At 25.5% G+C, this 22616-nt stretch overlaps 13 protein-coding genes across 13 annotated transcripts in view, besides 27 other annotated features; 4 read left to right on the forward strand and 9 right to left on the reverse strand.

The window, feature by feature from the left end:
* Positions 1 to 169: 169 nt before the first annotated feature.
* Positions 170 to 234: a sequence feature (AT_rich).
* A 73-nt stretch (positions 235 to 307) lies between these two features.
* Positions 308 to 482: a sequence feature (AT_rich).
* Positions 483 to 922: 440 nt separating this feature from the next.
* On the reverse strand, positions 923 to 1600 carry EDI_310130 (uncharacterized protein; the record flags this gene model as incomplete). Its single annotated transcript, XM_001739754.1, has 1 exon — positions 923 to 1600. One exon carries the CDS (start codon positions 1598 to 1600, stop codon positions 923 to 925), a length of 678 nt encoding a protein of 225 aa, XP_001739806.1.
* A 698-nt stretch (positions 1601 to 2298) lies between these two features.
* Positions 2299 to 2486: a microsatellite.
* Positions 2487 to 2521: 35 nt separating this feature from the next.
* Positions 2522 to 2704: a microsatellite.
* A 363-nt stretch (positions 2705 to 3067) lies between these two features.
* Positions 3068 to 3100: a sequence feature (AT_rich).
* Positions 3101 to 3274: 174 nt separating this feature from the next.
* Positions 3275 to 4666, forward strand: EDI_310140 (uncharacterized protein; the record flags this gene model as incomplete). The annotated part of the gene is made up of 1 exon (XM_001739755.1): positions 3275 to 4666. One exon carries the CDS (start codon positions 3275 to 3277, stop codon positions 4664 to 4666), a length of 1392 nt encoding a protein of 463 aa, XP_001739807.1.
* Positions 4667 to 5329: 663 nt separating this feature from the next.
* Positions 5330 to 5428: a sequence feature (AT_rich).
* Positions 5429 to 5437: 9 nt separating this feature from the next.
* Positions 5438 to 7602, reverse strand: EDI_310150 (H(+)/Cl(-) exchange transporter, putative; the record flags this gene model as incomplete). Its single annotated transcript, XM_001739756.1, has 3 exons — positions 5438 to 6869; positions 6949 to 7427; positions 7483 to 7602. The coding sequence occupies 3 exons, from the start codon at positions 7600 to 7602 to the stop codon at positions 5438 to 5440; spliced, it is 2031 nt and encodes a 676-aa protein (XP_001739808.1).
* Positions 7603 to 7706: 104 nt separating this feature from the next.
* Positions 7707 to 7751: a sequence feature (AT_rich).
* Positions 7752 to 7832: 81 nt separating this feature from the next.
* Positions 7833 to 7892: a sequence feature (AT_rich).
* A 70-nt stretch (positions 7893 to 7962) lies between these two features.
* Positions 7963 to 8007: a sequence feature (AT_rich).
* Positions 8008 to 8104: 97 nt separating this feature from the next.
* Positions 8105 to 8225: a sequence feature (AT_rich).
* A 147-nt stretch (positions 8226 to 8372) lies between these two features.
* On the forward strand, positions 8373 to 11114 carry EDI_310160 (uncharacterized protein; the record flags this gene model as incomplete). Its single annotated transcript, XM_001739757.1, has 1 exon — positions 8373 to 11114. The coding sequence occupies one exon, from the start codon at positions 8373 to 8375 to the stop codon at positions 11112 to 11114; it is 2742 nt and encodes a 913-aa protein (XP_001739809.1).
* Positions 11105 to 11140: a sequence feature (AT_rich).
* Positions 11141 to 11202: 62 nt separating this feature from the next.
* Positions 11203 to 11355: a microsatellite.
* Positions 11356 to 11372: 17 nt separating this feature from the next.
* On the forward strand, positions 11373 to 11813 carry EDI_310170 (uncharacterized protein; the record flags this gene model as incomplete). The annotated part of the gene is made up of 1 exon (XM_001739758.1): positions 11373 to 11813. One exon carries the CDS (start codon positions 11373 to 11375, stop codon positions 11811 to 11813), a length of 441 nt encoding a protein of 146 aa, XP_001739810.1.
* Positions 11814 to 11826: 13 nt separating this feature from the next.
* Positions 11827 to 11933: a sequence feature (AT_rich).
* A 48-nt stretch (positions 11934 to 11981) lies between these two features.
* On the reverse strand, positions 11982 to 12302 carry EDI_310180 (60S acidic ribosomal protein P2, putative; the record flags this gene model as incomplete). Its single annotated transcript, XM_001739759.1, has 1 exon — positions 11982 to 12302. The coding sequence occupies one exon, from the start codon at positions 12300 to 12302 to the stop codon at positions 11982 to 11984; it is 321 nt and encodes a 106-aa protein (XP_001739811.1).
* Positions 12010 to 12053: a microsatellite.
* Positions 12072 to 12110: a microsatellite.
* An 89-nt stretch (positions 12303 to 12391) lies between the features above and the next one.
* Positions 12392 to 12425: a sequence feature (AT_rich).
* Positions 12426 to 12484: 59 nt separating this feature from the next.
* EDI_310190 (myosin light chain kinase, putative) lies at positions 12485 to 13744 on the reverse strand (the record flags this gene model as incomplete). The annotated part of the gene is made up of 1 exon (XM_001739760.1): positions 12485 to 13744. One exon carries the CDS (start codon positions 13742 to 13744, stop codon positions 12485 to 12487), a length of 1260 nt encoding a protein of 419 aa, XP_001739812.1.
* Positions 13581 to 13628: a microsatellite.
* Positions 13745 to 13894: 150 nt separating the features above from the next.
* EDI_310200 (uncharacterized protein) lies at positions 13895 to 15213 on the reverse strand (the record flags this gene model as incomplete). The annotated part of the gene is made up of 3 exons (XM_001739761.1): positions 13895 to 14211; positions 14255 to 14586; positions 14633 to 15213. 3 exons carry the CDS (start codon positions 15211 to 15213, stop codon positions 13895 to 13897), a joined length of 1230 nt encoding a protein of 409 aa, XP_001739813.1.
* Positions 14009 to 14036: a sequence feature (AT_rich).
* Positions 15214 to 15471: 258 nt separating the features above from the next.
* Positions 15472 to 15594: a repeat region.
* Positions 15595 to 15658: 64 nt separating this feature from the next.
* On the reverse strand, positions 15659 to 18439 carry EDI_310210 (DNA repair protein Rad-50, putative; the record flags this gene model as incomplete). Its single annotated transcript, XM_001739762.1, has 1 exon — positions 15659 to 18439. One exon carries the CDS (start codon positions 18437 to 18439, stop codon positions 15659 to 15661), a length of 2781 nt encoding a protein of 926 aa, XP_001739814.1.
* Positions 18202 to 18246: a sequence feature (AT_rich).
* Positions 18440 to 18491: 52 nt separating the features above from the next.
* Positions 18492 to 18575: a microsatellite.
* A 325-nt stretch (positions 18576 to 18900) lies between these two features.
* Positions 18901 to 18923: a sequence feature (AT_rich).
* Positions 18924 to 19025: 102 nt separating this feature from the next.
* Positions 19026 to 19057: a sequence feature (AT_rich).
* Positions 19058 to 19339: 282 nt separating this feature from the next.
* EDI_310220 (uncharacterized protein) lies at positions 19340 to 20092 on the reverse strand (the record flags this gene model as incomplete). Its single annotated transcript, XM_001739763.1, has 1 exon — positions 19340 to 20092. One exon carries the CDS (start codon positions 20090 to 20092, stop codon positions 19340 to 19342), a length of 753 nt encoding a protein of 250 aa, XP_001739815.1.
* Positions 20093 to 20118: 26 nt separating this feature from the next.
* Positions 20119 to 21018, reverse strand: EDI_310230 (uncharacterized protein; the record flags this gene model as incomplete). Its single annotated transcript, XM_001739764.1, has 1 exon — positions 20119 to 21018. The coding sequence occupies one exon, from the start codon at positions 21016 to 21018 to the stop codon at positions 20119 to 20121; it is 900 nt and encodes a 299-aa protein (XP_001739816.1).
* A 36-nt stretch (positions 21019 to 21054) lies between these two features.
* Positions 21055 to 21244: a microsatellite.
* Positions 21245 to 21354: 110 nt separating this feature from the next.
* Positions 21355 to 21379: a sequence feature (AT_rich).
* Positions 21380 to 21557: 178 nt separating this feature from the next.
* Positions 21558 to 21614: a sequence feature (AT_rich).
* Positions 21615 to 21657: 43 nt separating this feature from the next.
* EDI_310240 (uncharacterized protein) lies at positions 21658 to 22176 on the forward strand (the record flags this gene model as incomplete). The annotated part of the gene is made up of 1 exon (XM_001739765.1): positions 21658 to 22176. One exon carries the CDS (start codon positions 21658 to 21660, stop codon positions 22174 to 22176), a length of 519 nt encoding a protein of 172 aa, XP_001739817.1.
* Positions 22177 to 22239: 63 nt separating this feature from the next.
* Positions 22240 to 22347: a sequence feature (AT_rich).
* Positions 22348 to 22369: 22 nt separating this feature from the next.
* The window catches only part of EDI_310250 (twinfilin, putative), a gene marked incomplete at both ends in the record, with an annotated part of 418 nt that continues 171 nt past the window's right edge, over positions 22370 to 22616 (reverse strand). Inside the window, one exon of the mRNA XM_001739766.1 lies at positions 22370 to 22605. Within this exon, the coding sequence (XP_001739818.1) occupies positions 22370 to 22605 (236 nt within the window). The remainder of the gene's footprint in view (positions 22606 to 22616) is intronic.

Below are 22616 nucleotides of genomic sequence, written 5' to 3' on the forward strand. Positions count from 1 at the left end.
TGTAAAGTGATATTTTATATGTTATTGTTGTAAACTTTTGTAGTTCTTTATTTAATAACATAGTAAGAATATTTTAGAAGTATTAGAAGAGTTAAAAATATTTACAATCTTTAGAAAAGGACCTATTTATAGTACATAAAGAAAACAATATTGTTTAGTAAGACTTATGTATAATAACAAATTAATAAACTAAATTATTCATAATTGTTTAAATTAATTCAAAAATTTTTTTATGTTATCAAAAAGTGATTTCATCATATTTTACTAAATCAAATTTAACCATACTCAAAAATATATAACTAATTCCTAATATTAATTTAAATAAAAAATGACAATTTTAAATAATTTTAAACTACTTTTTATATAACAAAAACCTTACTCTAATTTATTAAAAGTTTTGTTTTAATTTAGTCTGTTTAAAAATAAAAAACAAATACATTGTTACAATTTATTCATTATATACAAATTAAATTAATTATTTACCATAAACTTAAATAAACAAATGAAAGACTAAAAACTTAATTAGACTTAAGCAAAACATTTGAGGAAAGCGTAAATCACACCTCCAATCCAGCAACAAATAAGCCACAATAATAAGCAAATAATGAAGTCAAGTCCAATTTCTTTAGTTTTCCACCAAATAGCTAATGGTGGAATGAAGATACAAAGAATGATAATGATAATATCGTCGTCTCCCATAACTTATGCTGATTGAATATTTGGTGATCTCTGATACTTTATTAGTAACATGCCACGTCATTTTCTAATTTAAGTTCAAAGTAACTAATTTGCCACACCTTAAAAAAACTAAAATTAACATCTTCTTGATTTTTAGTTTTTAACTCTTTCTTCTTTTTCTCTTTTCAAAAAAAACATTCAAAAAATTCTTACAAGAACTAACATTAATAAAAAAAATCATCTACTAATGGAACGGGACTTGGAAATAAGTAAAAGCAAGTGGAATAGGAGAACCTGATATCTTATTTGTAGAATAATAGAAACAACACCAAAGACTTGGTTTGTTACTAATGGCTTCAGGTAATTTAATATGAAATAAAATAACACCATTTTCTAAAGGGTATTGATATAACTTGTCATTTGTTTGTTCAGAGTATTGTTTTAATTTAGGAGACGGTTGTTGTGTAAGTACTATAGTATCTCCTTTATGTGAACGTTCATTCAATTTTATGAAAAGAGAATTATAATTAACAACTTTTAAATGAAGCTGTTGAAATGAAAATTGAATTTTTGTTGATTTTACAATTTCTGTTCCTGTTTTTAAATGAATTTGATAATACCCTTTGTGTTGAAGCTCAAATGAAGACCTTGTTTTTCCTTCAGATAAACAACTGAATGTAGGATAATTTTGAATAACATCTTTTTGGTCGTAAGGAGTCAAAGAAATATACAGCTTACCAGCGTATTGAGGTAAAACATTAACTGAGAACTCAACTACATTTCCTTTCATATTAATTTCAAATGGGGTTTGCTCAGCAATGTACTTCAGTTCAAGAAAGTTAATTTCATTATCAAGTTGAGTTATTTCGTCTTTACCATTAATTTCAGATGATTCAAAATAAGTTGATAATAAACTATCCATTAATGATGTTTTAAATCTTTATTATGAAATAAAGTTCTTTCTAAAACCATAAAAAAATTTCAAATTAAAAGTGCAAAATATACTTTTTATTTTCAAATACCATATGAACTACAAATAGAAATATCTAAAAATTATTTCTATTTAACTTTATAACACAAAAAAATAACTTTGTTCATTCTAAAATTCTTTGAATAATTAATTAAAACTACTTTACTAACTAGCATTTTTATGGTTAAGTACTTTTTCTATAAAACCAGAAGTTCTTGTTAATATAACCGATACTAAATCATAAATGACTTGAGCTAATATAAACTTACAGTTATGAGAATTTAATAAAATGACAAAAAACAAAGACTATAACCATATAATAAAAATTTCTATATCAACAAATTAACTCGAATGGTATATTACCTTATCTGTTTGTTTTAACATTATACCAGAACAGTAGTATTTTACTAACTTATTAAAGTTGTTCATTATAAATCAAAAATACTATTCATTCTAAAAAGAGTTTTATTAATACAATTAAAGTGTATTTAAAAAGTTTTGAACTTTATTTCGATATAATAATTAGTTTAAGTGTATTTTTCTTATTTTGCTAGATGAAATTACATTTTGTTAATTATCTCTTTTCGACTGTTGTTTATGGATAGATCTTTCTCTTATTTATTTGAGTATTCTGCATTATCTCATAATGTTTTTTATTTTTATGATTATCTTTTACTAGTACTTTTCATATATTACAACTTTTTATTTTAATTTCTTCTCTTGTTTCTTTATTGCATTTCTTGTACTTGTTTTCATTGTTAGATTGTGATTATTCTTTGACTTCAGTTATTAGACTGTTATTTCTATCTTTTAAATTTAACATATTTTATTTTTTTTTAATTAAATTGATGATAAAATTTATGATAAAGAAAATTGTATTTATTATGGTATTTTATTATTTATTAATATATATTTTATTTTTTCCAATTTTTGTTTATTTTTAAGATCTATATTGGATTATTCTATTTTTATTTTTAATTCATTTAAAATTTTTTTATTATTAATATTTTTGTTACTTATTTTAAAATTTAATGAATTTGATTTTATTCATTTTTAAATGAGAGTAAATAATGGAGATACAAAAAGAGTCACTAAATTGAGAAAACAATTAAAAGCAGTACAAATAATTTTGAATACCATTATAACGGTACAATAAACTAAGTCTTAAATCATGACATTTCAATTATTAACTAAATACCATTATTAGGTACTGATAATATCAACCTACTCAATCCAAAAATGAATAAGCATGTTAATACCAATGAAACGAAAAGAAGTAGAGACTAATGGGTCATGACTTTATTGTTTTAATCAACATATTTATATGACTAAACTGATATATCAAAATGAACATGAAACAATAAATAATAATTTAATCATTTTAAAGTAGATTTTTTCAAAGAATAACCAAAAAAAAGCTATATATTTATTATTATTTTTACTATAATTATTCTCTATTCTATTGATTTTGTTTAAGAGATAAATTTAGTGATTTAATACTATTTATCTAGTAAAATAAACTTAAAATTATTATATTGCAGTAAGAAAGTTAGAAACTGAAAAATTTTTATTAAACATCATTTCTTTATAAAAGAGATTTAACCAAATCTTAAAATAAAAATTCAAATGTCAATTAACACACAAAATAACACCGACGAACCTGTAAACAAAGATTTTAGTTATTTATCTGGGTTGATTAGAATTCTTGCAGATAGATATCCCTCTTTTCTTCCAAAATTTATTGAATCATCAGAAACAATCTACGAAAACGAAATTACAAAAGACTGGTTTTATATTAATTTTCAAAAGCGTCTCAATAGTCTCAACAGTGATACTAAAAAGAAGTTAAAAGATAAATTAGTTCATTTGTTTAAAATACAGGCAATGTTATCTGATTTAAATTCATCACTGACAGATGTTTCAATTGATGTTGGTGTGTCTTTAAAAGAGCACTACAACAACGCCTTGAAAGTAATTAAAATTTCAGGTGTATCAAAAGAAGATCATTTCATCAAAATTCCTGTTGGATATGGTTGTCCTAAGCACATATCCATCGGGTCAACTAGTATTAAGATTCGCATTCATGTAAATTGCCCAGATGATTGGAAGCTTAATGGTTTGGATATTATTCATTACGTTTCAGATGATGAACTTCAAAACAGATCTTTTGTTTTCTTGTCTGGAAAAACACTTTCCCTTTCAAAATTCAACAAAGAAATGACAATATCCGGTTATGGGCTTCGTTCAAAAGAACGCATTGGAAACTTAGTTTTAAAAACCAGAAACACAGAACCTCATTATCCTATAAGTCATAAAGTTCCAACTACAGCCAACTACAATACTGGAGAAAGTCAAAGAAAGGTGTCATCAGGTATTATACCCTCAAAAAATTCAATTAATGGTTTATATGAAGCGCAATCGTATGGAACACAACAGGGTAATACCGCACAAGAAAGAGATCAAAATAGTGAAAGTAACAACTATGATAGTCTCACCTTCAAAATAAGTAGTTCTAATGAACCAATTGAGATAAAGAACATAACTTATTATCCATTCATCTTAAACAATCCAAGCTCCTCTGAAAGAGATATTGTACTAAGGGTAAATATTCATACAGACTATATGAACGAAATAAATGAAAAAGAAACTTTTGAACCCAAAGGGGTTTTTAGCACCGACATGAAAGAAGATATTATTCTTTGCAACGTTCTTTTTGGTAATGCTTTTAAGACAATAGAAGAATTGAATAAATTCATAGATGACATGCAAACCAAATTCAACCTAAAATATTTTGATTGTTATGAACTCAACCTTAATGAAAATTATGTAGTTTTAGACCACTACCTTTATAAAACACTATATGGATTTATCCCTCTAATCTATCCTATTCCAAAGAATTATCGAAACACTGACGATTACAAAAACTGGTTTTTTGTGTTCTTTAATTACCTCCATCCATCTAACGAAATCTCTGCAGTTATTATACATAAAAAGGAGAAAAATACTCAGATTAGATAAAAGAGAGAATTCCTTCTTAAATTCAGTTAGTAATTTTTGTTTTTGGGTGTTTGTCATAAATAATTATCAGAAAAGAGATTATGTAAAAATCGCAAAGAAACATAACATAGATATAATTTTATTTAGAGTTGTAATAAACTTATGTTTTTTTGTTATTTTATTATAATGAGAAAGTTATTTTTCAAACCAAATCTGAACTTTGATTAAAACATTTTCTTATATGTTATGTTATTATAAGTGCAATAGATTTTTGAATAAAAGATGATAGTTGAATTTTATAAAGATGCACAACTATCATTTTACAGAGAGAAGGTAATTTTGTTAGCCCATATAATAGAAATTAACAACACTCATTTTCAAAAGAAGCATAACAAGAAAAGAAAAAAAGTCTTATGAAAAATAGTTAAAATTATCAATGGATAAACACAAGAAATAATGTAATTTATAGAAATAATAAAATGTTCTGAGATTTTCAAAATATAAGAATGGCTTGAAAATGTTTGAGAATCATAAAATAATTAAATTAAGTGAATCTTTTTCTATTTAATAGAATATTAGAAAGTTGATAATACTTAAGAAAACATTATTTTGTTGATATCGAAACTAAACTCTAATGAATAAGAGGAAATTTAAAAATTTTTAATCTATAAAAGTGAAGAGAACTATAATTATGATATGATTATAATAAAATTCTGATTTTAATATTGAAATGTATAATATTAATAAATATATTAAAATGATTTTAAATTTAATAAAAAAAATGAAAGATTTTTAGAACAAAATTTTCATTTGTTTATTAAAGGCATCATTCAAACATTTTTTATTGATTTCTCCAACAAGACGACCATTACTAGTAACAAAAGCAGATTCTACTTGGGCGGCAATAAAAAGCATATGGACTTCACTTAAAGGAGTATGTCTTAATAATAACAAAGGACATTCTTTATAATTAAGTAAAAATTTACCATTAAGTTTATTAGAAAGTTGAGAGTCTAATACCTTTCTAATAGAACTTAACTTTATTTGTCCTAAAAGGATTCCTCCTTCTTTACTGTTAATAACAGGAATAATCTTTTCTTTTAAGGTATTATAATGTTCTGTAATATCTTTCAAATCTTCAATTGTAGTAAATTCTGAAACAGGAAACATATTTTCATCCATTACCATTTCTGCCGTTTGATGAATTGAATATTGAATATCAGGAATAAACGGTAATTTCTTTGATATGGCAATTTTATCATAAATACCTTCTGTGAAAAATCGTGATAATGAAATTGTTACAACAGTGGCAAGAAGAATAGGAAGTAATAATTGATTATTATCAATAGACTCTAATATAACTACTGTTGCACTAAATGTCTGTGTAATTGATGCCACAAAACAAGCTCCTCCTATAATAGCAATTCCTCCAGGACCTAAATTATTATAAATTCCTAGTTCATTAATGATTTCTCCAATTAAACGACCGAGAACTGCACCTACAACTACATTAGTAGAGAAAAGACCAACTGGTACTGGCAATGAAATTGAGAATGCAGTGATAGTAAACCGAGCAACAAAATATACTGCTAAAACAGTGATATAATGAGGACCAAAGACTGGTTCAATTGATGTATTTCCAAATAAATATCCTAATGTCACATTAACTGAATAACCAAAGCCATTGTATTTATTTTTCCATGGAGCAGTAACAACACCAGTAAGAGTAGCAAATATAATAAAGTATAAGTATGGAATTCTTCCTAAATAAAATTTACGTAAATATGCACGTGTTACAAAAACAGTTCCTGTTGCATTAGTAAATAAAATAGCAAATACTCCACAAATAATACCAATAATAAGAGCAATAACTGCTTCTTTTATTCCTGGTGGTTCAAATGTATATGAAATTGCCATTACACCAGTAAATAATCCATCTCTTCCTTTATAAATGTTTGTTACAGCTCTAAATGTAAAAGCTGATATAACTGATGTGAAAATAGCAAACCAATAATTTCTAACAGGATAATAAGTTGCAGTAACTTCAACTGAGAATAATAACCCTCCAATAGGACATCCAAAAGTAGAAGCAACACCACAACCAGAAGCAATTGCTAACATATGAACAAATAATTCTTTATTTTCTCTAATAAAATGGAAAAAAGGGAGATGTGCCAATTGTGCAGCAATACAAGAACAAATATGAATTGAAGGTCCAACTTTTCTATTCTAAATAAGTATATTGTTTTTTATAAACATAAATTTTCTTTTTAATAAGTACTAGCAAAAATAAAATAACAAACCCACACCATAACCCACTTCCAATAGCAAAAATTAACCCAATTACTTTAGCTATTAATGTTCTCATAGTTAAAAAATTGGGAAAATGATTTCCTAATAAAGTTACTTTCATTTCTGGGACTCCAGATCCATTAGCTGTTGGTGAAACATATTTTGTAAATAAAAATGCACAAGTTCCACCAAATATTGTAAAAAGAATCCAGACAATAATTTTATAATATGAAGCATCAAATAATAGTAATAACCAATTCTTTAATTTGGAAATTTGATCAATACAAATATCCATAGTAGTTCCAGTTAATCCTCCAAGAAGACCAAGCATAAACAAATAAAGTGCAACAACATGAATCAAAGTTCCTTTAAATCCGAATACTTGGAACAAACAAATTTTTTTAATTTTTGCCATTGTTCCTTCATTTTGTACAACTTGTTTTTTTGGTTCTCTTGAGATTCTGACTAAAGAAGATTCAGAGTTATCACCCTAAAAAGATTAAAACTTATTTAATTTCAATCACTTATTCATAACATAAACAAACATCAATTTCATAAAACTCTTCTGGTGCTGGTGATTCTTCAGTAACAAGTTTTTCTAATTCTGTTTCTTTCTCTTCATCTGCTGAAGGAGTATAAGAAATAGAGGGTAAATTTTGTTCCATTCGGAATATATTTACATTTACTAGTTCTATTAATGAAAAACCAAAAAAAATTATTAGGTTCCTTAATTTAGCATAATATCTTCAACTTAATACACCTGTACTACTTAATTAAAAAATTTATAATCTATTTAAAGTTATCTTTTAAAAATCAGTCTTAGTCATAGTTAACTTTAAACTCTGAACCATTTGGCTTATTCGGTTTTTAGCATCCTTTTTTTTTTTCGTCATTGAAATAAAAATAAAACATTTTATTTGTTTTTCATTTTTTGATTTATAAAATAAATTTTATACTAACTTTTCTTTGGTAATTCAGGAAATACTGAAACATAATAAAAAGAATTTCTTGTATAAGCATAAGAGTAAAATATAGTAATAATAATATTTTAATTGTGTATAAATTTAAAAGAAATAACCTTCTCTTATTATTTTCTTTTGGAAGTACTCTGTATTGTGTTTAGTAAATTATTATGAAGGAAGGATATATAAGAGATAACTGTTTTGCATTTTAAATTTTGATAATAAATACATTTCTTAAAAATTCAAAAAAAATGTTTTTGTGTTCAAATTCAATAGAATAATTATTATCATAAAAGAAGTTTTATTAAATAAGAATATATTATTATGTTATTTGTTAAGGAACAAACAATAAATAAAATAAGTTAAATGAGAATTTTAATGAGAAGTGAATGGAATATAAAGAAAAAAAAGTAATGAACAGATGGGAATTCAAATAAAATGAAAAACCTAAAAAAAAAACTAAAAAAAGGAGGATGTCAAGTATTTATCCAATTAATAATGATTTAAATAATACAATTCCTCTTTTATCACAAAACCAAAATAGTCTTTTATCATCATTACCAAAAAAACCATTACATGATCTGTATATTCAACAATACCCAGTTATTACAAATTACTTTGAAATTCATTTTAGTAAAATTCATTTTGTTAGTTATAAAGCTAAGTTTATTCCAAATACTCTTAACTCATCACTTAAAAGAGCACTTTTAATTGCACATTTTAATTCAATTGGATTACATAAAATTATAACTGATGGTTGTACGGTTTCATTACCAGAAACAATTATTGAAGAACATTGTCATTTTTCAATTCATTCAAAGAACAATATTGTGTATATAGTTGATTTAACACCAATTCATAGCAATGTATTTACAACTCAAAAAGCTAATATTTTATTAAAATCAATATTTGTAGAAGATACTAATTTTATTGTGTCTTTCAAAAAAAGTTTTTATGATACTTCCAAAACAATTGAATTAAATACTTCTGATGGGAAATTAAAAATATTAAATGGATTTTCATCAACTTTACGTATATTTGGAAATAAAACATTTCTCGTTGTAAATTCATCTTATAAAATATTTCAAACAAAAACATTTTTACAATTTATGGAAAATAAAAGTGTTGAACAAATCAAATTTGAATTTAAACCAATATCTTTATTTAATTCATTAACAAAAAAATTAGTAAAAATTGATTCTATTGATTTTTCTAAAACACCACTGCATACTTTTAAATTGAAAGATGGAAAAGAAATATCATTTATAGATTATTATCAATTAAAATATGGAGTAATTATTAAAAATATAGAACAACCTTTACTTGTACAAAATAATCCTTTCTTTAAAGAAAATAATAAGTTAAATGAATTTAGTTATTTTATTCCAGAATTTATGTATATGACTGGACTTTCTTCAAAAATGAAATCAGACAAAAAATTATTATCTGAACTTGAAAATATTTTTTATAAACCCCCAAATATTAAATTAGAAAATATCCAAAGTCTTGTTTTACAATATATTTGTAAACTTCCTAGTCTAAATTTGTGGAATATTACTATCAATCCTATTCCTTTGAAAATTATGGGATTCAGATTACAAAGACCTCAATTAATATTTAGAGATTCATTTCTACAATTACCAACATTAAAAGAATGGTCATATGACATTAGAAATAAATTATTATATAACCCTGTAACTATTACTAAATGGTGTGCTCTTGTCCCTACTCAATATCTTGATTATTTTATTCGTTTTGAACAAATTTTACATCAATTTCATACAAAAATACATATTGAATATACATCACCAAAAATTATTAAAATGATTGGTCTTTCACTTGATGATTATTTTAATGAAATTTTGAATTATAAAATTGTATTCGTTGTTCTTTTAAACGATTCATTATATGAAGACATTAAACGAAAATGTTTTGATAGGGAAATTATTACTCAATGTATTCTTCCAGATACTTTAAAAAAACAAAATTTATTTCCAATTGTAAGTCAAATAACTTATCAAATTCAATCAAAGTTAGGAGGTATTCCATGGGACGTTCTAACTAATAATAAACTTTTTAAAACTATGATTATTGGTATTTCTGTAATACCATATGATGATAATAAAGAATGTATTTCACTTGTTTCATCTATGAAATCTAATTCATTGGCCACAAGAAAAAAATATTCAACTATTGAAAAAAAAGGGTGTGGGAATGAAGGATATAATAGTCAAATATTAATTCAAAAAGCATTAGATGATTGGTACAAAGAAAATTTAGAATACCCTTCTAATATTATTATTTATAGAAAGGCAAATAAAACTTCATTATTAAAAATTAAAGAAGGAGAATTAAGTCTTTTAAAACAAGTCATTAGTTCAAAAGGTATTCCTATCAAACTTCTCTATTTTATTGTGTCAAGTAGAAATGATATTAAAATATTTAGTCAAAATTATCAAAGTTATTTTAATCCTCAACCTGGAACTATTATTTGTGACACTATCTTTGAACATGATAACTTTGAATTTTATTTAATAAGTCATATACCAATGAAAGGAGTTGTTCGTCCTGTTCTTTACACTTCACTTTATAATTCAACTGAATTTACTCAACAACAAATATATCAAATTACATTTGATTTATGTCATTTACATTATTCAATATTATCTTCTATTTATATACCTGCTCATTTATTCGAAGCAAATGAATTAAGTCATGTCTTAAATAAATGTGGCTATACTAAAACTACTTTTACTGAAAAATTTAAAAATAAAAGAAACCAATTAAGAAGACAACTTTTTGATACACAAAGAGAACAAGACTATGACAAATCTTCATTTGACCAAAAAAAATTAAAGCTAATGAATACAAGATATGAAAAAACCTCTGAAAAAATTCTAGATTCATCTAATACCTCTTCAAAAACTATTCTTCTTCAAGTGTCTGAAGATTTAAAAAGTCAAATAACACAAAAAAAACCTCGTCTTTCTAAAACCCTTTTAGAAAAAGAAGTAAAAAAAAATAACACTACTACTCACAAAAAGACAAAAAATAAAAGGACTTTTTCATTAGAAGAAATTAACACAGTCAGAAAAGGTACTCCTATTTCAAAACCAGAAGATCATTCTGATCTTAGTTTTAGTTATGGGGTTATTACAGATGAATCGCTTACTAACACCGATTATTATGATATTAGTTCACATCCTTATTATTAATATATGTTTTATATATCATATTTAAACTTTCATATAAAAGAACTATAAAGAAACTGAATAATAGAAACTCTTCATACCTTCAAAAACTATAAACTCAAAAAAATTTTATAAAAAAAGAAAAAAAGAAGAATAGTAAAACATAATAAAATTAATAATAAAAACTAATAAGATTAAATAATAGAGGAGAAAAGAATAAAATAGATGACACGTAATAAACTCAATTAAAAGCAAAAAAGAAAAAGAACTAATAAGTTCAGAATGGTTGAAGTAGAAATTGTTGAAAAAGAGAAATTCCAAGAAATTATGTCTAAAATTCGTAATGAAAATGAAAAGACTAATTGGATTTGTTTAACTTATGAAGGACCAAAGAGTAAAAAACTTGTTATTGCTGGTTCTGGTGAAGGAGGAGTTGATGAATTAAAAACACTTTTCAAAGATACTGGAATTTATTTTGCATTTGCTAGAGATTTTGATAAAATTGATGATTCTATTTGTGTTAAATTTGCTTTCATTGAATTCATTGGTGATAAGTCTCCAAGACTTCAAAAGGCTGGTGTTGGAATGCAACTTAGTTCAATTCAAGATCAATTTGGACAATTCCATATTACTCATATGTGTTCAGATCTTGAAGATGTTTCTGCAGAAATTATTTTAGCTAAGATGAAGAATGCTTCAGGATCAGCTTCACACGTTCTTTAAACGATTTGAATTCATTTATTTTAAATAAAATTTTAGTTTATTTTAATTAGTAAATAATTATTTTTTATTAATTAAATTATTTTTATTTTTTTATTAAATCTAATAACAAAAAAATATTAACAACAAAAAACCAATAAAAAGATTACTCAGCAACGAGTTATGCAACGCTTAGAAGAGATCACCAAATCCACCGAAGTCTTCCTCTTCTTCTTCTTCTTTTTTCTCTTCTTTCTTTTCTTCAGCTTTGGTTTCAGTTTGAGCAGCAGCACCAGCAGCTGGAGCAGCAGCGGCAACAGCCATTGATCCCATTTGTTTCTTTCCAGCTTCAATTACTTCCCAAACATTCTTTCCGTTCATAGCATCGAAAACTTGTTTGATTTTAGCTTCATCGATTTCAGCACCAGCAGCAGTAAGGATTTCCTTGACTTTAGCTTCTTCAGCGTGTTCATGTCCAATAGTGCAAAGAATATAAGCAGCGATGTATTGCATGTTCGTGCTAAGTTATTTGTTGAAAAGGGTTTCCTTTAACAGATAACGAGGGTTATTCTCTTCTTTTTCATTTTTATTATTTCTCTTAGTTAATTTATTATTAATTATAATTAATTATATTTAGTTTCTTTCTTTGTTAAAAATGATTTAAATAACAAAAGTCTGAAAAATTAGATGTGTTATTACTCAGCACGATATACTGGTACGGGTCTTGTTGGTGGGACATGAGCAGCTGGAAGTCCAGATGGATCTTCTTCATCTCCGTTATCGTCCCAGTCAATAATAATACCAGCTGCTTTTTGTTTGTCAATTTCTTCTTGAGTAACAGTAACAGGTTGTTCAACTGGAACAACTCCCTCGGTAACACTTGGTTGAGCAATTCCTTTAAACCATGGGTGGGATAGTGCTTGTTCTGCATTCATTCTCAAACGAGGATCTGGATACAAACACCGAATAACAAAATCACGAGCCTCATTAGAAATATGTTTCCAATCATCAGAATCAAAAACAACTTCACCACTTTGCATTTGTTCAACATTTTCAGCAATTGTATCTCCATCAAATGGAAGGTATCCACAAAGACACACATATAACATTACTCCAACTGACCACATATCAACTTGGTATGAATATTCTGTAGCACCCATTAAAATTTCTGGTGCTGCATAGTCTTGAGTTCCACAAGGAGTTTTCAATGGTTCATTTTGGAAACACTTAGCAAATCCAAAATCTCCTAATCTACAAGTTAGCCCAGTATCACCAACCATTAATATATTTTCTGGTTTGATATCTCTATGTGCAATACAATGAGAATGCAAATAATACAAAGCAGAAACAACTTGATAAATAACCCATCTTGCTTCTACCTCAGGAATTCCTGACTCACATTTACTAACACGAGAAAACAAAGTTCCTCCTGGTAAAAGTTCCATAACAATAGAAATATTAATATCACTTTCAAAAACATCAAAAACTTTCATAATAGCAACGTGTTGTGCAGCTCTTGCAATTTCAATTTCACGAATTAATAATTTAGTTTCTTCAGGTTTAACTAATCTTTTATCAATCACTTTTACTGCACACAACTCTCCAGTTGGAATGGCACGTGCTTTTCTAACTACTGCAAATGCACCTCTTCCAAGTTCTTCTCCAAGTAAAAAGAAGTCTTCAATAATTCTATTTCTTCTTTCATCATCTTTTGGGAATAATAAATACTTTTTTTCTTCTTCAATGAAATCTTTTTTTTCTTTAAAGTTAGGTGGAAGTCTTTTATGAAGGTTCTTTTTCTTTGTTAACTCCATTTGTCTTTTCTTTTCTTTCTTTTTCATAACCATTTTAGCTTGTTTTCCTTTTAATCCACTAATTCCTTCAGTTACAATTTTTGATAACTTTGCACTCTTCTCTTTAAAGGCACTCGCAAATGTCTTCTTGAACGACTTCATCTTTGTAAAATAATAGTTCTTCTAAATCCGTTTCTGCTCCAAAACTACATTAATCTCATAATCATATATTTTTTTTAGATTTTGTGTAATTAAACTATAAGCCTATTTTTAGATAATATTTATGTTTTTTATAACTAAAAAATCTTTCAATTATTCTTCTGTTTCAAAACTTTTATGGTCTAAGATAAACTCTGAAACTAACGAAATACCCACTAGTATAACTAGAATAGTACTTTGTAATAAACGATACCATTGCTCCAATGGTATTATTTTTATTAGAAAAATAAATAATGGAAATCCTAGTCCTGAGACTAAGCTTTGAACTGAATAAAATATTGAGAATGCAGCATCACTCTCAAACTGAAAATATTTACCAAGTAAAGCATCTATTTGAGTATTAAACCCACCATCTGAAATTGCGATACAAATTATAGCAACAAATAAGAGTATTGGTATTGATGCTATATCTGTGAATAATGAGTAGAAGAAGAAACTAATTTAAGAACAAACGGTTCAAGAAGTAGTGAATATTGATAGCTATCAAACCAAGAACCATTACAAATCCAGAAATAACAAAGACAATAAACTTCCCAATCATATCACCTAGTTTTCCAAAAATTAATGAGGTAATCATATTTGTTGTTCCAAAAATACACATTGCAATAGAAACATATTCAACACCAAACATAGCTGTTACTTCTCCATAAATATAACATTGACTTAACCCTGAATAAATAAAGATAGGTAACATCAATAGTAACTTCTTTGAAACAATAACTTTTTTTAGACTTCTTAAATCTGTTTTCAAACTCACCTTTTCTATTTCTGGAAGTACATTCATTCTAATTTTTAAATTAACAGATATTATCCGAAAAGAAACAAACAAACTTAATGAAAAGAAATGGAATAATACCAATAAGACAAAGAGAAGAAAAAATAATAAATAGATATTTTAAATCAAGTCCAGATAGAGTCATAACATATGCAAATCCATTTCCAAGTGTTTGATTCAATTGGTAAACAAAAAAGAATATTCCAGAGTTTCTGCCTCTTTTTTCGGGTTTAGAGCATCTAGTTAACAAACTTCCTTGTGCACACCAAGTAATACTCTGTCCAAATCCTACAAAGAAACTAAATATAATCAATAGATAACTTTTTTGGAATATATTTATTAACAAAAATGGAATAATACAAAAACCTCCAACAATAAGACACCAACGTTCTCCAATTCTTCTGAGAATCAAAGGAACGATAAATCCACTAACTGCAAAAGAGAAATAAATAATTGATAAAGAAATCATTCCATAATTACCATATAAACTAGTCATAAAGTTTTCAGTTGTATTATATGAAACATAAATTATTAAAAATCCAATACCAAGCATTACAATATTGAACATTCTCCATTTCCAATTTTTTGGAGTATCCATAGAATTATTAATTAAATTTTGCTCTTCAGACATTCCCATATTATATAGATAAATAAAACCAATATTTAAGCGTTTAAATATCGGTGTTCTAAGGAATTAGATCCAACCCTTGTTCAGAACCCTAAAATCGTTACAAGAATATAATGATTGGATGATTAAATCTCAAAATACTACAAATCCCAAAACACAATGCCACGTGTTTTTTTTAACTAATAAATCTTAATAACGAGGATATAACTTAAATGAAGAAATATATAAAGCAAATAATTGAAAATAAATTTGTGTTATAAAAACATAAAAAAAAAACAATTATTAATATATCTATATTTGGAATATGTTATTAGTGAGAGAAGATTATTCAGTTTCTTCAATAATTCACTTCTACAATAAAGCTCATTTCTAACATCCTTGAATTTGAAGACAACACCTTAAATATACTATTGGAATTATTACAAAAACATAAAAAACAAAAAAAAATTGAAAATTAGCACTTATTAATTTGGCTACAAGCAGTTATAGGTGTAGCACCTTCTTCAAACACACGAGAACCAAGTTGTATTAAAGTTCTGTAACAAGAGGTTGGATATTTTGATTTACGGCAAAGATTATCCATTGATTTCATTACAACAATAGTACTAAAGCCATCATATTTTTTCTTCTTTAATGCAACACGAGCCAATTTAGTACACATCTCACATTGACTTTTTTGTTTAATTCCATCATCAACACCTTGAGTAACCTTCATTACTAAATCACTAAATTTACCCATTTGAATTTGAAGTTCATTAATAGCATCTGCAGTCTTTATAATTTCATTATTTGTATCATATAATTGATTTTTCTTTTCATTATCTTCTTCTCCATTGACAAGAGTTTGGTTTATTTCTTTTTCTAATTTATCTTTTAACACAATTAATTTGGCATGTTGGACTTGATGAGATTGAATAGTGGCTTCAGAAATTCCTCTAATAACACCAGCAGTTCTAAGTAATGATGATGATGCTTTTCTTAAAACAAATTCTTCTTTTTGTTTTTTAATAGTCATTAAATTAATACTTGTTTTTAGTTCATCTCTCTTTGTTTCAATTTTTTCTTTCATATCTCCATTACTGACAATATTTCCTAACTCTCTCATAACTTTTTGTGCTTGGGATATTCTTTCTTTAAGAGTATTGATATGTCGTTTTAATAAAACGATTTTCTTAATTCTTTTAAGTCCACCTCTCAAAACTTTATTTAATCTGGAAATTCCAACCTTTCTCTTTTTTTCTAAGGCAATTTGATGATTCTTATTAGCTCTAATTTTCATTCTTTCAATTTTCATCTTTAACATTGCTTTAATGTCATTAACTTTTCCTCCTTTTCTACCATTTAATACTTGTAATTTATTTTGAACAACATGAATTCTCTTTTTCAAATTTCTTTCTCTGATTTTAGCTTCTTCCTCTCTAATTTTATTAATTTCTTTAACTTCAGCTTCCATAGAATTAGCTTGTTGTTCTGCTTTTTTCAAAAGAGTTTTAACTTGTTTTAGCTCAACTTTATATTCTTTTTCTAATCTATCAATTTGAGGAATTAATTTAATTAATTTTTCTGAACTATTATATTTTTTCCTTCTAATAACTAATCGTGCTAATTTCTTCTTAATAAGTCTTTCTTTTTTACTAAATAAAATAACTTTTCTTTCACTTCTTTTACTTGCACGAATAATTGAATTTCTTAATCTACGATTAATATTTTTAATACTTCTATCAACTCTTCTAATTCTTCTTGATAACACTTTAATTTTTCTTAATAAAACTTGTCTTTTACCTCTACTATTTTCTTGTCTTAATTTCTTTTCATTTAATGTCATAATTCTTCTCAACACAACTACTCTCTTTTCTAATATAGATTTTCTCGTGGTAATATGTTTTTTCTTTTCTTCATATTTCTTTCTACGTTCTTCAAAATATTGATGAATTCCATTTTGTGCATTTTGGTATTTGTCTTTTGTATCTTTAATTTCATTTATTATTTCAGTCATTCTCTTTTTTAAATCAGAAATCTTTTCTGGTGATTCTTCATTTAATAATACTTTTCTTTCAATTTTATTATATCTTTTCTTTAAGTTTTTAATTGTTGATCTTAATTTATCTCTTTCATCTTTCAGATCAATCATTCTTTGTCTAGTGATTCTACCTTCAATATTTCTTTTCTTAGCATTGTATGCAATAGTAGCTCTATTAATTTTTCTTTTAAGAGCTCTTAACATTAGAGTGTTTTGCCTAACTCTAATTTTTAATCCTTTTAGTTCAGAGTTAATTTGTTTCATACCATTTTTAGCTTCAGTTTTTTCAACACTACTTGTAGCTGAATTCTTTTTTCTTTTTAATATATTTTTCTTAATAGTAACTCTTCTTAAAATAGCTTTGTCTCTTTTAATTTGTCCTTTAACGTCTTTTACTTTTTCATTTAATACTTCTTTTACTTCTTTAAATTTACTTTTAGCTTCTTGTCTAATTGTCATAGCTTTAAGCATATCTTCCAATTGATTAACAGCAGTAATTTCTTTTCTTTGATACTGTTTAAATTTTCTTTTTAAACTACTATACTCTTGATCTAATATTCCTGAATTCTTTTTTGCTTTTAAAGTGTCTTTAATATTTTTAACTAAAAGATGTGTGTTTTTATATTGTTTAATAAGTTGATTAATTTCATTAATTTTATCTGTATTTCTTTTAATTCTTATACTCTTTATTTCATCACTTTTTCTTAATGCTTTTCTTTTTATTCTTAATAAACTACTAATTCTTTCAGCTGTTTTAACTAATCTTTGTTGATTATTTTGCATTTTCTTTAATATATTTTCTGTTTTAGTACATTTGTCTGTAATTTGTTTCATTTCTTCTTCAGCTAATTTCATTTGATTTATAGCTTTTTCTTTTTTAAATTTTTCATATTTTTGAATAGCAGCTTTTCTTTTTTTGTCTTGTACTTCCATTTTGTTAATTGATTTTTGCATATTTACTTTAATTTCTTCAATTCTTTTTTTAATTTTTTCTAATGATTTTGTTAATTTTTTTATTTTAAGATTCAATTCTTGTTTAATTTGTGGCTGTCTTTTATTGATTCTAACAATATGTTCTTTGAATCTTGGAATAACCTCTTCTTCAAGTCGTTTTTCTAAGGCTGTAGCATTTAATTTAATTCCATCTTCATCTTTAATCTCCTTACTTAGTGTGGTTAAGATGAGCAACGATAAAATAAAAGTTGTTCTTATCATCTTCGATAATATGATTATTTAGTGCTTTTAAACTTTTTTTCTAAAATCATCAATTTTTTTTTTTCAATTTACCTTTTTTTTATTTTTTATTTTATTTAGTTCGTTTTCATTTTTATTATATTTTTATTCTTCATTTCAATACGACAAGAAAGAAAATTATAAAGTACATTCTATAATTGTATTTTATACATAATGAATGTGTTTATTTTGCTTTCTTCAATACAACTACTTATGTTTTGATGAAATTGTTTCCCTTTTATTTATTCTTTTTTTCATAACAAACATTCAATCACATTAAGTTGATTTTATTACTTTTTAAATTAGGATGGATGAAATTTAATTTTTATTTACGTCAAAAATTATAATTAAAGAATGGTTGAGGTGGTTTTATATTCTTACATTATTTTTATTTTTGAATATTAAATTCTAATAAGTCTGGATTTAATTGTCAAAAATGACTCTTATATAAATAATTTTTAATATTCATTAGTTTAGTTATTAACTCTGATTATCCTTGAACATTAATCTAAAATAAATTGACTATTGTTATAAAAGAATAAGCAATATCCTTTTTTTAATATAGGAGAATAATTAATTAAATTTTAATTACTTTTTAATGTTAGTGAGAGTCATAACCCTGAATTTAGTTAGTTTAAAAAGATAAAAAATTGTTAGAACATTATTTATTTATGAATTGAATAAACTAATGTTTATGTAAAGATAAAAAGAAAGAAATAGTGATTAAATTGAAAGATTTGAATAAATAAAAGAAATAATATAATTTCTTTAACCATATGAAGAAAAAATAAAGTAAGAGGTAGAATAAAATATTTAAGCTATATGAATATGAAAAAAGAGGATGAAATGAAATTTGTGATTCAATTAATAAAAGTCCAAGTCTCATTCATCAAAATCAAACCAGTTTGAGTTTGAAAGAACATTAGCAAGATCTTTCACAATGTTTTTACATGTAGCACTTTCATAAATTTCACTTGGGATTTGCGGATTACTAGTTGGAAGAAGAACATCGAAATTATCAGAGTCACCAGGTAATTTCAAACTTAACAATACCAACCTACAGAAAACAAATCTTAAAATAAGCATTCTAGCAAATGGGTCAGCCATAAATAATTGAATAGTTTGAGGAACTTTTGGACATGTAAAGAATTCATTAGATAATTTTTCATAAAATATTTTCAATAGATTGGAACATTCTTCCTTTGTGTCTGGAGTCATTTGATCAACATCAGTCATTCTACAGAATGCACCTAATGAATCATTTAAGAATAAATTAAATATAGAATCTTTTTTATTACTAAATACTTGAAGATATTTTCCTTGAGTTTTAGTGAATATTGAGTCATGTGGAAGAGGACAAGTGTTTAACTTCCATGCACCTATTGGACCAAATAAACTTAAATGTGGAACATCAAAATGTTTTTGAGATAATTGGATGAAAGAATTTTGTTTGTCTGAATCAATAATTAATAACATTGGTTTTCTAAGGAATGGAAGAAGGTCTTCTGGATGAAGGATATGTTGTTGACTACCATAACTTGACATAAATAATCCATTAGTACTTGTATATCCTTGAATGGTATCATCATGAACAGTAGATGATAAATACAATAACATAAAAGTATTATTTGGCATATCACAAAAAGTACTGCCAATATAATTTAATGTTTTGGGATACTGACATTTCTTAATAAATGTTTTCTTGGATTTTTCCATTCATTTAATTGTTCTGGAGCCATAAGTTGATAATTAAATTCTAATGCATACATCATTCTTAATAAAGAAATAGATAATTCACTAAATGAATAACTATTAGGTTTATTATCTAATAAAATAGCTGAAAACATTTTAAGTCCATTTCTATTATTTGTTTTTGGTTTTGTATTAAAAACAAGTTGTGGATTAATACGTGATAAAGCAGAATAAGATACCCTTCCTTCTCTTGTAGGAACTAAGAAATTAACAATATTCATTACTATGTATTTCATTTCTTCAGCTAATAGTTGGTGATTTTGAAGGTTTGGATGAATTAATGTTTCTGTTGCTAATTGAGCTGATGTTAAAGCAAAATCACTTAATACATTTTCTCCCATTTTTAATTTATCAGTTAATAAACAAACTAATAAGAAACGTGCATGGAACCTTAAAGTTCTTTGAAGAACAAAAGATCGTTGAATACTTGAATCCTCTTTATAATAATTATGTCTTTTAATTTCTTGATAATATGTTAATGCCTCATTTAGAAATTGAGTTTCTGAAGTACGAAGATAATAATGATAATATAATTGAGCAATTTTAGCAGCAATTTCTCCTACATCATATCTCTTAAAATGTACTTTACCATTTTCTAAAATACTACGGCACGTTTGTTGTAATTTCCATAACTTAGCAAATGTTGTAAATGTTCTTTGATATAATGGTCTCCATCCTTCTCCTAAAAAGCTTGTTTCATATAGTTGACTGAAAAGTAAAGATGACTTTTCACAAAGTTTTAAATATTTGTCACAAATTCTATCATCTTGTTGACGGGGTGACTGGGAGGGTCGTTGATTAGGTAACATTGAACTAAATTTTTGTGTTTTTTTATTTAAAATTATTTTTTATTAGTTATTTTACTATTACTTTTAGTTTTTTGTTAAATAATATTCTTATTTAATTTTAATTAAATTAATTATAGTTTTTTCTTTAACGATCTCTGTTTCTATTTATATCACTATTTTTGAGTTTTCTAATTTTTTTTTTGTTTTTTAATTTTTTTTGTTTTTTAATTTTAGATTTTTTATTTTTTCAAAGGGAGTAAAAAATAAAAATAAATGACTTGTTTTAAACCCTAGTTAAGCGATTATTTATTGGAAAGTATTTTTAAAACCAAAAAAGAGTTATTAAATTTCGAATAGAATATAATTTTTTAAATTAAAAATACTTTTGAGACATAAGTTCAATAAAAATTCATGATTAGGGCTTTTTATTTCAAACTATTCTGAGTTTAGATGGTTTTTAAAAAACCAGAAGTTCTTTTTATGATTCAAGAATTTTACTTCAGAATATTTTTCAAATAAACTTTTGGTTATAAAAAGAAATCTTTAACAAAACAAATAAGAAAAATAAAGAAAAAATTAAGAAAATTCCATTAAATACAATTATAAATAAAAAAAATGAATTAACTCTCAAACACTAACTTAAAAAGGTCCATTTAATTAATGCAAAGGAAAAAGACTATGATTGCTTTTAATCAATTAAAACAAGATGGTCAAAAACAATCTTGTTCTACTTGTGATTCTAAAAAATTAAACAATAATAGTCTTTCTCTTTGTGCTGATCATGTTGTAAAGGATAGTTCTTTTTCAGCTTATTCAACAAATCATACTCCTCGTTTTATGTTAAACCAAAAAAATAATCGTTTAATTGAATCGAGAAAATGGAGGTCTACAAATGCATTACCAAGTCCTCTTAGACACTGTTCTCCAGTCCCTGATGACGAAGCTATTTATCGTATTTTACCTCCACCTTCTGTATCTCCTGGAACTGCTTATGCAGATAATGAAATTGCTTCTATTCTTTCTCAATCAATACCATCAGATTCAACAAGTCCTTTATACCCCCGTACTGGTAAATCAGTTGATATTCATTATAGTCCAATTCCTATGAGAGCTTTTGATTTTAATGAAGATGACAATGAATATTGTTCACGTTGTTCTAACCCTGGTATATTTCAATAAAACAAAAGACAACTCAAGTCATTTCAATACTTATTATCTATTTTGTACATCTATTGCATTGGCTATTATATTTAAGTTAAATTAAAAAAAAAAGAATATTTTAAAATGGTTTTTCTTTTAAATGAAATTATTAAAAAATAATTTAAATAATTTGGTATTAAAAAATAAAAAGAATTGAATTAAGACTTTCTGTTTATTTCTTTCTGCAGAATTTTGGTTTTGGACGAGCAAACATTTTCTTTTCTTGTACTGGTGGTGGATGGATTTTGTCTTGAATTTCATTAACACTTAAATCTTTTGGTGAATTGATTTCTAGTTTTAAATCAACTTCTTTTCCATTACCAGTTAGTACTGATTCAACAGCACCTTTAGAAGTAGAATATAACATTCTTTGTTTAACAGGTGCACTTTTTGTATTTCCACTTCCATCTGGACAGAGA

The sequence above is a fragment of the Entamoeba dispar genome, genomic scaffold (assembly GCF_000209125.1).
Source record: "Entamoeba dispar SAW760 scf_1105229462393 genomic scaffold, whole genome shotgun sequence".
In the NCBI taxonomy this organism is placed as follows: domain Eukaryota; phylum Evosea; order Mastigamoebida; family Endamoebidae; genus Entamoeba; species Entamoeba dispar.